The 11,921-nt window shown below is 32.7% G+C and overlaps 2 protein-coding genes across 2 annotated transcripts; both read left to right on the forward strand.

Annotated features, from left to right (window-relative positions):
- The first annotated feature begins 213 nt into the window (after positions 1-213).
- LOC132696317 (WD repeat and FYVE domain-containing protein 2) lies at positions 214-2,868 on the forward strand. Its single transcript, XM_060661070.1, has 6 exons — positions 214-457; positions 559-906; positions 1,016-1,262; positions 1,951-2,114; positions 2,170-2,337; positions 2,392-2,868. Exons 1-6 carry the CDS (start codon positions 300-302, stop codon positions 2,525-2,527), a joined length of 1,221 nt encoding a protein of 406 aa, XP_060517053.1. The 5' UTR covers positions 214-299; the 3' UTR covers positions 2,528-2,868.
- Positions 2,869-2,963: 95 nt separating this feature from the next.
- LOC132696318 (sperm-associated antigen 7) lies at positions 2,964-4,606 on the forward strand. The gene is made up of 5 exons (XM_060661072.1): positions 2,964-3,541; positions 3,625-3,781; positions 3,834-4,005; positions 4,062-4,224; positions 4,278-4,606. Exons 1-5 carry the CDS (start codon positions 3,463-3,465, stop codon positions 4,391-4,393), a joined length of 687 nt encoding a protein of 228 aa, XP_060517055.1. The 5' UTR covers positions 2,964-3,462; the 3' UTR covers positions 4,394-4,606.
- The last annotated feature ends 7,315 nt before the right edge of the window (positions 4,607-11,921 follow it).

Genomic DNA, 11,921 nt, shown 5'->3' on the forward strand with positions numbered 1-11,921 from the left:
AATTTTAATTCGTGAAATCCGGTATGCGTAAAGTACATGCATATGGAATATTGTGATCTAAGGATAGCAAACTATCATTGGCCAATTACAGCGATCCAAAGTAAAGATGTCTTGAATGGGTAATGGATAAGTGTTTTTTGTAATATTCACCAGTCAAGTGATGTAGGAGGAGATGTTCTATGGTGTAAGTATTAAAATTATTAGATTTAACTGTCAAACTTCTGTGGTAGAATTTGATATTGAAATTTTGGGTTTTTCCTTAAAATATAAAGAAACTAGAAATATTTTTAGATAGGGGAATGGCTGCAGAAATAAAACCGGCAGCACCACCAAACGATAAATTTTGTACAACGAAAAAACCAATACTATTAGCAAAGCTAGATGGTTGCAGTGATGAAATAAATGCCGCCGTCCTTATTCCAGGAGAGGATGGTGTTATTAGTGTGTCCGATGATAAGTCAGTAAATAATATACCCATTTTTATTAATTGCATTGCAATAATAAGCTGTTAAAATTTTGAGAGGTTCTAGTTAATTAAGGATTTGACTTTAATTTTAGAACTGTTAGAGTCTGCTTAAAGAGGGATTCTGGTCAATATTGGCCTAGCATTTGTCAGTACATGCCTAGCGGAACCACGTCTATTTACTACACAGTTGAAACAAGACAACTTTTTATTGGTCAAGAAAATGGGACTGTATCTGAGTTTTCATTGGCATTTGATTTTAACAGGATGATGCCTATTAGAGAATATTTAGCTCATCAAGCTCGTGTAACTGAAATTATATTTTCAATAAACTGCGAGTGGGTTTTAAGTGTTGGAAGAGACAAAGTATTTTCTTATAATTGTACTCAGACTGGAAGAAATATTGGCACATATAATGCCGAAGCTTGGTGCACCTCATTGCAGTATCCTTTTTGGTTTGTTTGTTAATAGCACGTACTTATTTATTAATTATTATTTCTTTATTTTCTTCTCACATAAATGAAGATTTTTTTTCTTACATGATGCTGATAGATTTGATGCGCAAACTAAACATGCTTTCATTGGGGATTATTCAGGACAGATCACAATGCTTAAATTAGATAACAATGGACTGACTGTTATAACCACTCTCAAGGGCCATTCTGGTTCAATTCGGTCCCTTGCCTGGGAAAGTGATAGACAAAGGCTGTATAGTGCTTCTTTTGATCACAGTGTAATAGTTTGGGACATTGGCGGACGACAGGGGCATGCTTATGAATTGCAAGGTCATCATAATAAGGTTTGTCTGCATTTATATGTATTAGATGTGTTGATGTTGCCTATGTCAAATGACAAAATTAATGCAAAATTTAACTTTCAAAACCCATAAAACAGCTTCAGTTTAGTTGTATTTTATATAACTTTACAAAAATGGTACCACTTTCATTAATTGAAGACATTAAATGCATCTTTATGAGAGTGCCGATAAAAAAGAAACAATTTAACTTTTTCCATTATTAGCTGATATTTGTAGATACTCATATGTTTGTATTGTAACTCACATACTCTATCTCAATAGAAAGGAATGCTTCTGAGGAAGTAGAGAGATTAGCTCATAATTTCCAGCTTCACATAAGAAGCACTAAATCACACATTAAACAAACATCAAAACTTGTACAACAGGCAAATAACTTCTACTCACGCAGCCTCAATTACTAAACACAGCCTGCATATAACAGATAAACAGATAAACATTTTGGGCACAGCAGACAAAAAAAATCATTGAGCGCTTTTAGGGATTCAACAGAAGTAAAGCACCTATGTCCCTTCAGATTAAGTTTTCGGAGAGAGGTAGTCTTATCAGATTGAAAGTGAATGTTCTAGATAAGAAAAGCGGTAATGCCAGGGTGTAATTATTATATTGTATCTATATGTATATACTATTGTATTATATAGATATCGTGCATAAAAATCACTTTGTAATACAGGTTTCGGCTCTCCATTATTCTCAATCCACAAAGCAACTAATTAGTGCTGGAGAAGATGGTGTGCTGGTTTTTTGGGATATGGTACAACCACGACAAGAAACTCCAGATTGGATTGAGTCTGACGTGTGCCAATTGTGTAAAAGGCCGTTTTTTTGGAATTTAAGGTTTAACCTAAGAAGCATTATATTTTTAATCAGTTCCTGATATACTGCATTATAGAGGTATGATGGATCAGAGACAGCTTGGTTTGAGACAGCATCATTGCCGTCATTGTGGCAAAGCAATATGTGAGAGATGTTCAATGGGAAGGCTGACTATTCCGTCAATGGGTTTTGAATTTGCCATAAGAGTTTGTGATCCATGTCATCATTTCTTAAAGGAAAAAGAGTAAGTGTCGATTACAAGATCAGCATTTGACACTGAAAAACAATTCTTTTGTAGTCGACCATCGCTTGCAACTTTTCATGATGCAAAGCATAGCATACTTGCGATGAGTGTAGATGAAACCACTAAGAAACTTGCAACAGTTGGTCAGGATCGGGTAATAAAAATTTGGGATGTTTCAGTATTGCTATGAGCGTGGTCTGTTCTAAATACTAAAAAAATTGTGATTCATTGTATAATCGTGCTATAGTTAATTTAATCCAACTATAGTTAATTGCGCTGGTGCATTTGGATCAGCAGTCATTTTGTTTTTGAGCATTTAGGTGTCTTGCTGAAGCATTAACATCCAATTGCTCTAGACTAGTCCCGAGTTATTTTTTGCTTGGTTTAATTATATAAATAAAACTTTAAGTTTCTTTCTAATTAATAACGAAGTGACTGTAGAAATTTATCCTCAAAAGTTGTATTTATATTGTATAGGTTATGTTTACAAACATGTATATTATTATTATTATAATTTTTAAAATGACAACTCTTTCTTGTTTTACCTGGTGATTGTGCTTAAATTAAATATCCAAGGCATTAAGTAAAACCCGATAATGTTTTTAGATCGTTCTTTTTTGATTTTAACGCGAAGTAGTTGGAAAAAATGCTATAGAAATTGGAAAATTTAATATATGAGATTTCACTGAAAGGAAAACAATATATTAATTATTCCACTACCACAATCTGTAAAATAAACTTTGTTCTTTTTGATCAGTGTTTTAAGCAGATTCCACATGTGGCTTCATAGTCATTCACAAATATAAATATAATTCTGGTTCGCTGGTAGACATATTAACAGCAACTCCTAATGTAATTCTTCCATAATGTTACTTACGAAATGATTTCGCTAGGGCGCGAATGAGCCATGCCAATTTGCCCAGCTTGTATAAATAGAAAAGATATGTATGATCTATGGTTAAGTTTCCTCTTCTTTTTGTCAGCTCTATTCTCTAAGAACACAGACTAGTAGAAGGGGTAGTATTTTGTGCCATGGCTATGCTGTAATTTCATATTTGTTAGTATTTTTGTAGGGCATTTATTGGAATTTTGTTGACTAGTTTTTTATTGCTTGCTTTATCCACCATGGACTTGTTAGGTTCTATCATGGACTCAATGGATAAACCTCCGTCCTTAACTGAAAAGGAAAGAATGATAATAAAAAGTAAGTATTTTTAACCTCTTAGAAACCTCTGCGCCCTTCAGATGCTAAGTTTTTCAATAATAACAATGGTAATGTATTTTTAGAGAGAAAGGAAGAAATCGAGAGAAGACAAAAAGAAAACAAAGACCGCCTTCAAAGGTTTAAAGAACGAGTGGAAGCAAAGTTGATCTCACATTTTGATGATTCCAAGAATACCATGCTTAAGTTTGAGCCCATGGATCAAATTTGCAGGAGCATAGTGTATGGAAGAAAATTATAGGTAAGGTTAAAAGTTAAAAACTTTATATTTTAGTCATGAAGCAGCAGAACAACAAAATTTGCTATCCTATGCATTTGGAACTGATGGAGTTGATAGATATATTAGGGTATATCGCAAAGATCATCCACCTTGTGAAGATGAATTAGCTGCGAGAAGGAGAGGGGAACCATGGAATGAACAAATTAAACAACAACTTATTAGAGATGTAATTTTTAAATAATGTTTAATTTCTCTTTTATGTATTTGTAATATATGTTGCAGAGGGAACTTAAAAAACTTGAGGAATTGGAAAGCATAAAACCAAAGCCTAAAGCAGATTTTACTCCAAATAGTAATTACAAAGATAAATATGCTCATCTGATTGGTCAGGATGCTGCTTTAGAAGCAGCTAGGAAAACCCAAACCAACAAGTCTTACGGATTTGGTATATCTAATGGTTTTATTTGTTGTCATTTATATTTAATCAATTTATTTCAGTGCCAAGTGAAAACAAAAAGGATCATAGATCCATAGAGCAAACAATGGCTGACATTAGGGCAAAAAGAAGAAAAGTTGAAGTCGATAAATGCACTGGGCAGCAAGGTTCATCGTAAAGCATTGTTACGCATATTGTAGAATATATTGTACAAATTTTGTTTAGGTTTAGAATTGTTGAATCAATTATTGTGAAATACCAATTTACTCTTCTGGTAATTTATAAAAACCAACAAAGATATGAAACCAGAGGATTGTCTCTGAACATTGTTTTTAGTGGCTATTAGTTTTTGACTTATATTATTAACACTATAATAATAAATAATTATATATTGCCTAAATATGTTCTTTTTACTCACCTTGAAATTAAATTTTAACGAAAACTAAATGACTCGTATATCAAACTGGATGAAATGTTTTATGATTAGTAGAATGGTACAGAATGATCAAAAATAATTTTAAAAAACATTACTATTGAAAGATATAATAATATGATTTGATATATAAGAGTGATCAATAATTTTTTTTTAATCTTGGAATTTTCTCCATTGGCAATGAAAATGTATATTTGATTATTGTTGTTTGGAATTGCTTAAAATACTGAACAATTTTTTAGTGTTCTTTGACACCTAATTTTTTCCTGAAGGCTAAATTTGAACATGTGGAGAAGTCACGTACTACTTAAGTTTTTTACTATTTTTGTATTGAATTTATCTTGCAAATGATCTTTAAATTTTGCTTTGGTCATAGATACCATAATGGAAAACTTCACCATTGAATTTTTCATTTGAGGTTGCGGAAAGAAACTTCGATCACTTTTGACTAAATCCTAAATGTTTAATGTCTCAACAGGTTAAGCTTGTTCTAGGTAGAGGCAGCAATACAATTTTTAAGAAATTTTTGTTGCATCTGCAATTCATCCAAAATCTGAATTCTCAGTTTTCAAATCCTTAAAACATGTGACTAGTCGAAAAGTTCAATTTTCTGTTAAATTAAAGAATGGAACTTAACTATATATTTCAATCGAAAATTGAAAATGGCGGAAGCTATACTTTTAATTTCGAAAAGGGTCAAATATAATTAAGCATGCTTAACAATGCCAACGCAATAATATACAGGCAGTGCCATTCAGGTAAACTAAGTAAGATTTAAAGATGGGTAGTTCATAATATCCATCGTAAAGCAGATAAATTAGAAAAAGTCACTTATGACTCCAAAATGATGTCACGTTGACGAGCCTCTGATATGGTCTGTTCATATTATATAAGAAAGTGACCATTTGCTTTTGAATGGGATTATTCAAGGGTGGTCATTAACATACAATGCAACAAGATTAATACCTAAAGTTTCGGAATTTAAATTCAGGTAAAATTGTGGTCCCTAATAGAAAATAATTTTATACCTACCTGTGTTTAATATTCTTTGGTTTGGTATACTACTTAGTTTAAGTTTAGTTATCATTCTTACTTCGTAATAATACAGCGTGTGTTAAATCATGTGCCAATTATGCAAAATATGTGCGAGTCTAGTGTATCTCAGGAGATGCTCCCCGCCCAAATGTAGAAAACACTATTCTATTGAGACTAAGGAAGTAATAAACAATGTTTATTTGACTCTCATTGAACGTGGTGCCAGCAAGCAAGCATCTTTAGCAGAAACGGCCACATTGACGAAAATTCCAACATCAACTGTATGGGACGTTGTGAAAAAAAGAAGCGATGCTGACATTTTCTCGAATGTAGATGAAAGTGATCTAGATATAATACGGCGTAAAATTTGCCTACATTAGATATTTTAATTAGGAGGCTTGAAAAAGATGAAACCGGTGTTAAATGTGACAGAACTACCTTATGGAAGTGTATTCGACTCATGGATTTTAGATTTAAAAAAATTGACAAAAGGCAAGTTTTAATGTCATCGTAGACAGTTGACTAAAACCCCTTCCTCATGTGACACAAAAGCAACAAGTCAAAACTACATGTATAATAACGACATTTATTTTCACGAAGATTATATCAAAAAGCAATTAATTGAGGTTCTACAAAGCTTGAACCTACAGTTTTAAGGTTTCCACCTTACTACTGTATATTTAATCCCATTGAACATGTTTGGCACCAACTGAAATCTGCCATTAGTTGTAACAATGTTTTTCCCCGTGTTAACTCCAATGTCCTCAAACTTATAGAAACCGAAGTTTTCAACATCCCTCCACAAAGTTGGGCAAATTCTGTTAAACATACAGAAAAAGCAGAACAATCGTATATTCATATTGCAAATAAAATAGAACAAATAATAATTAAAACAGGCGATGATAGCGATAGTGATACTGATATATTATGTCAATAATTTTAAGTAATTTAAGTAGGTAATAAAAATAATTGGTAATTTTATTTCATATTTAATAAATAAATATTATTTAGTATCTTTCCTAACAAAACCCCAAATAATTAAATTCTAAGCAAAGTACGGACCTGTTCGGCCATATTTCGTTCTCACAGCTTGCCTGAGTCTTTCCTTAATTCGTCTCAGTTAGTCACTTTCTTATATCTATGAACAGACTTTACCTGGGAAGTTATATCGGTAATTTATTTTTTTCTTCAGAAAATTTAATGTTTTGCCACTTTGTTAGAAAAGTGTGTCAAGGTAAACAATCCCAATCGCCTCACTCGGAGCACGATTAATAGCTTAGGAAAAGACTTTTTTCACATATCCAACTTTACTAAAATGCGTTAAGATTTTTTGGAATTACCTGTATTTTTATTCAATAATGTTAGAACAGCCATATCGCTTTCCTTTTGGATGGAGCAGAGAGCAATAAACAAAGCGACATAAATTGATCTCAACTTTAAAAGTGTAATTACTTAATTGTGATTTATAAGAAAATTTTGTAGGGACTAAGATTTAAGAATGTTAGTTTAAAATCTAATACGGTGTATAGTATATATTTATACTTCGAAGAGGTTGTTACAAACAATTTTTCTAAAAACCCTAGTAGTTTTCTAACTTCTATTCCAAGTATCAAAACAAAATCTCCATTTTGTGCATATGTTCTATTTACATTGAAGGTAGTAATGCCAATATTTTCTTAACTTATTCATTCAATCCCTTTTTCAATTCTCCAGGTTTGTTACTTACTATATGTATTGCGCAGGCTGTTGCTGATACTTCATTAAACGTTGACTTCGTCAGCGCGCTGTTCAGAAGTGTGAAACGAATGCTCTGTGTATACCTTAATAGTGGAGTGAAAACGCCTGAAAAAGACGCTTCCTTCTTGAAAAAAAATTAATCGAAATTAATCGAATTAGAACCAGATGAAAGCTGACTGGAATCATTAGTTAGCTTATTGTTTATATGAAATTGGTAATTATATTTTTTAGTGGTACTGGGTTTTGTAAAACCCAAAAGACTGTCAAAAATGCGGAAATTCAAAAAAATTGCTTTTTATCATTTACCCTCCAATAACTCCGAAACTATTTACATATTTGAATAATTTTTCGTTTGACTTGCGATGACTAAGACGATGTAATGTTCAGTTTTTTTATTTTCCATTTTTTTTTCATTTCGAATTTGAAAATTTGAATTTTTGTATTCAAATGGTGAATAAGCTAGAAACTTTTTTATTTTGAAGATTTTCATACTATACTCTGCGAATGAAAAGGAAGCAAAAAACGCGGCCTTTTATCCGCAATAGTATTCGAAATATGATTTTTTGATCCGCGAACCTAAGTCATTACAGACGTGAATGTATTATCATAAGCCTATGATTAGGAGAATCAAGAAAGTATAGACGTAATTTTAATGAACTAATGAAGATTTTTATTTCTGAATTTTTGAATACATATTCTTTTAAAAATCATTTAGAAATCTTTATCCAAAGATTCCGCTGTACCTATTATAGCTTTGTTGCTACAGAATTTGCAATTTCATTCTTCGTAGCAGTTCAAACCTTGCGCTACACATTTACATTTATTGTCGTTGCAGGTTACATCAGAAACTCGCAAAAACCAGAATGTTTCTGATTTTTTGTGGTACAGGATCTTATGTCGAAAATATTGTCGAAAAATAAATATTGGTATCCCGGTATCCATCCATATATATTTGGATTATCAAAATTTGTATAGGATGCGTGACTGGAATACCAAATTTTCAGTTGTAAATATGAATCTAAAATAATAAAAAAAAACATTATTGTTTTGAACTAACATCTACCCAGGTTTCATAATGAGTGGTTTACCTTCTTAAGTGTTGTTGAAATGCATTCAGTTCCAGTTCCATCGCAGGTCTGTTTGAATTTGTTGTTAACCCTGTCCGCAGACCATTAAGGATGAAATATCGCTTTTCTTATTTCTATACAAAAGTAAAATATATTTGGTGCTCAGGTCCACTGCTTCATTGTCTGGTAGAAACGTCAAATTATATAATTCTTTTATGTCAATATTCTTGATTAGTACAACAAAGGCTGTCTTGCCAATTTTGAATAATGTACTTGTGTCACATTCCGTAATGTACAGCCAAAATATTTTTTGAAATTGTTTCTCCCAAACTTTCTGTGTTCTGAATTGATAAGAAACGTTTATCTTTCAATTGCCTTTCAATGACATAATGATGCAGAACTAAGATAAAAACTTTGGTATCCACAGAACTAATGGTATTACTATGCTCTCTCTCGGTCAGAACATGGAGAATGACCCGCGTATTTGGCTCTTCTTGGTTACTTTTGAATTTCTGCCAAAGTTGAGGTGTTATGAAAAATATGTTTTCGGGATTTGCAGATAATTCTTCTATTATCAATTTTTATCTAACAAATTTGCGGCATTCTTCAAAACATGGACCATAAAAATTGATAAGGATTTCTTATTGGCGGATGATTTTAGAAAATCTTTAAAAACCGGAACGTTTCGGGACCCAGAAACTTTTTATTCAATTGTTAGGTGATTCACCACGTCTTTGTCTCTCAGCAGTCTAAAGCGTTGAATGTTATAGAAGAAGTAAGTTTCAATTCATGAAGAAGTATCATATCATCAATAATATAAGAATGTACATTTGGATATAAATCTATTTTCTCAGTATTTTGTTCCTCTATCTCTCTATCTATGACACAACCAAAGTTAGCTCATAGGTCATTTAAATCAATTTCTTGGATTCTTGCTGCACAGATTATTCTACGAAACATAAATTGCGACTATAACCATTTTTTTAGAAAGACTTATGGGCTTCTTAGTTCGGTCTTTAAAAGTAATTATTTTGTTGTATGCTAGTTGTTTTTTTCAGCAGCTGTTTGTAAATAACTAGATGAATCAAATGGCTTACACCAATGGGCTGCATTCAACATTTTCCCGTTCACTTACACGGAACACAACGATCAAAGCCAAGTGTCGAGGCTGCCAAGTTACGATTCAAAAAATCATATTTCAAACACTATTATAGATAAAAGGCTGAGTTTTTTTTCAAATTTCTTCATGTATTTTACCACATTCCATTCGCAGCATATGGTATGAAAAAATTTAAAATAAAAAAGTTTCTCGCTTACTGGAAATTTGTATACAAAAAATCTGAAAATTATATCGACTCGTTTATCATCGCTTGTGTATGCTCTTCAAGTCAAACGAAAAATCATTCAGATATGTGGAATAGTTTCGGAGTTATTGGACGATGAATGACAAAAAGAAATTTTTTTGAATTTCCGCATTTTTGGCAGTTTTTTCGTATTACAAAACTCGGTACCACTACAAAAAGTCGTCATTCGTATTTACAATATCTGGTTCTAAGTCGCAAAAAAAAACTGAACATTTTTACCGCTTTTTTATTCCACTATGAATACTCAAACAGGGCGGCGTCAAAAAGAGAAGACATTTTCTGTATTAGGATGTTTACTGATTTCAGTTGATTTTCGTATTATTGTTCTTTGATAAAAGAGTGTGTGTTAAATAAGGATTTAAGTTTCAGCAAATGAAATGTTGTATAGTGAATGATCAGTCAGACCTCGACTCTTGAAGGCTGGTGTTTTTATAGTGTGGATGATATTGTTCGACCTGATTTCTCCAAAATATTTTTTACGCAGCTGCTTGGTGGATGTTTTATCGAAGAGTCAATTTTAGGGTAAATGGTTGCTTTGAAATTTTATTTATGATGTTTTTGTAGTGAAAATTGTTGGGGAGAAAAGCAGATTGAGAGATGGGACAAAAATTACATGGATATCATACGTTCAGTTAATAAATATCCGCCACGCATATAGAGATAAATTTTAGAAATGATGTATTTTACGCAATTAAGAGGTAATAAATAAAGTATCGCAGAGCTGTTTAAGTTCCATGGTTGTCCAGTGTTTGTAGACTGATTGAAATATCGATAGCTCAACTATAGGAAGCGTATTGTATCGTAGCAAACGTATTGTAAACCCATTTTTTCTATTCCCGTCTGTAAAATGCCTAATTACACACCGATCTAGCGTGCAGGAAGCGTCACTTTATCACGTCAGTTCGTTTCCCTTCGGATCCCAACCACTTCGGATATTTCCGGGATTTTACTGCACGGGTTTGGGAGCAATCGGATGTTTTCGGAGGTATTTCCCACGCCTAGAATTTTGACGTTTGTCAATTCTGAAGGTCAGGTCACTGAATGTATTCGTGTTCTTTGGCGAAAATGTACCCAAAAACTAACGGTCGTAGAAAAAGTATATTCTATATATAAACGACTCTGAAAGCTAAGTAAAAATTTCTAAATTCCAAAAAAGAAGGGAAAAATTAACAACACATATTATATTTTATGTTTATTTGCGTCTACATGTAGTAAGGATAATTAATATAATAACTGTTGCTATAGTGTACATTAGAGAAATTGTTTTCTTACCTTTAAGTTGTTATTAGTGTTATGTTGTACCTATAAATGCCATCGAAGACTGTTTTTGACGAAAATGTCCGCCAGCCTTGAAAGATCAAGTTCCTAAAAATAAAATGAAACAGATCGCGGGTATACAGCGAGGATTCTTAGCGGCACAATAAAAATAAAATAGAGAAGACTGCCACATGAAAGATTGTGGCTAAAACATGGAAAATGATCCGAAAGAGAAGACGAAAGAGAGGAAGACAAACAAATTCATTTGACAAAGTCTAAATGATCAAAATAAGTATTGAAAAACCAATCACGGCAATAGCATTTGGCCAACGGAGTATACCATATATTTACATTATAAAATATTACTTCAATATTTTTTGATAATTGTTATTTATGGTAAAATGGAAAGCGAAAAAAGCTTTTAGGTGTTTTAAATCCCGGAGCAACCGAGATTGTCCATTCTTTCATGGCGTTTTTGTTGATAATAAGTGCTGATGCTCACTTATATGCGGTCTGGTGTAGTTACGTTAACTCTCAGTTAAGCAACCCTCAAAAATCATCACACCCCGAAAATATTTCCAGTCGTCCGCACGCAAACTTCCCCGGCGCGGTAGTTAATAAAGTATTTATCCAATAACCGTTTTATAAGTGTGTATATTTTACGTTCATTCGGATAGACAGTAACAAGGGCGATAATTAATGATTAGAAGCTGGACACGCCCATGGGCCGTCTCAGGTGGGTTCCGTCCCACAAGTATGTTCGCGCCAGAACAGTGTGCGCGTGTATCCAAGAGGCATCGCATGTACCGTTCT

Source organism: Cylas formicarius, unplaced genomic scaffold (genome assembly GCF_029955315.1).
Source record: "Cylas formicarius isolate icCylForm1 unplaced genomic scaffold, icCylForm1.1 PGA_scaffold_1__22_contigs__length_36826433, whole genome shotgun sequence".
Classification (NCBI taxonomy): Eukaryota; Metazoa; Arthropoda; class Insecta; order Coleoptera; family Brentidae; genus Cylas; species Cylas formicarius.

Bases quoted from the DNA above. Each gene is read 5' to 3' on its own strand.
- LOC132696317 (XM_060661070.1), top strand. From the start codon at position 300: ATGGCTGCAGAAATAAAACCGGCAGCACCACCAAACGATAAATTTTGT. The intron at 907-1,015 runs GTATCCTTTTTG...TGATGCTGATAG, and splicing joins GCTTGGTGCACCTCATTGCA to ATTTGATGCGCAAACTAAAC. The intron at 2,338-2,391 runs GTAAGTGTCGAT...ATTCTTTTGTAG, and splicing joins CATTTCTTAAAGGAAAAAGA to TCGACCATCGCTTGCAACTT.
- LOC132696318 (XM_060661072.1), top strand. From the start codon at position 3,463: ATGGACTTGTTAGGTTCTATCATGGACTCAATGGATAAACCTCCGTCC. The intron at 4,006-4,061 runs GTAATTTTTAAA...TATATGTTGCAG, and splicing joins AACAACAACTTATTAGAGAT to AGGGAACTTAAAAAACTTGA. The intron at 4,225-4,277 runs GTATATCTAATG...AATTTATTTCAG, and splicing joins CAACAAGTCTTACGGATTTG to TGCCAAGTGAAAACAAAAAG.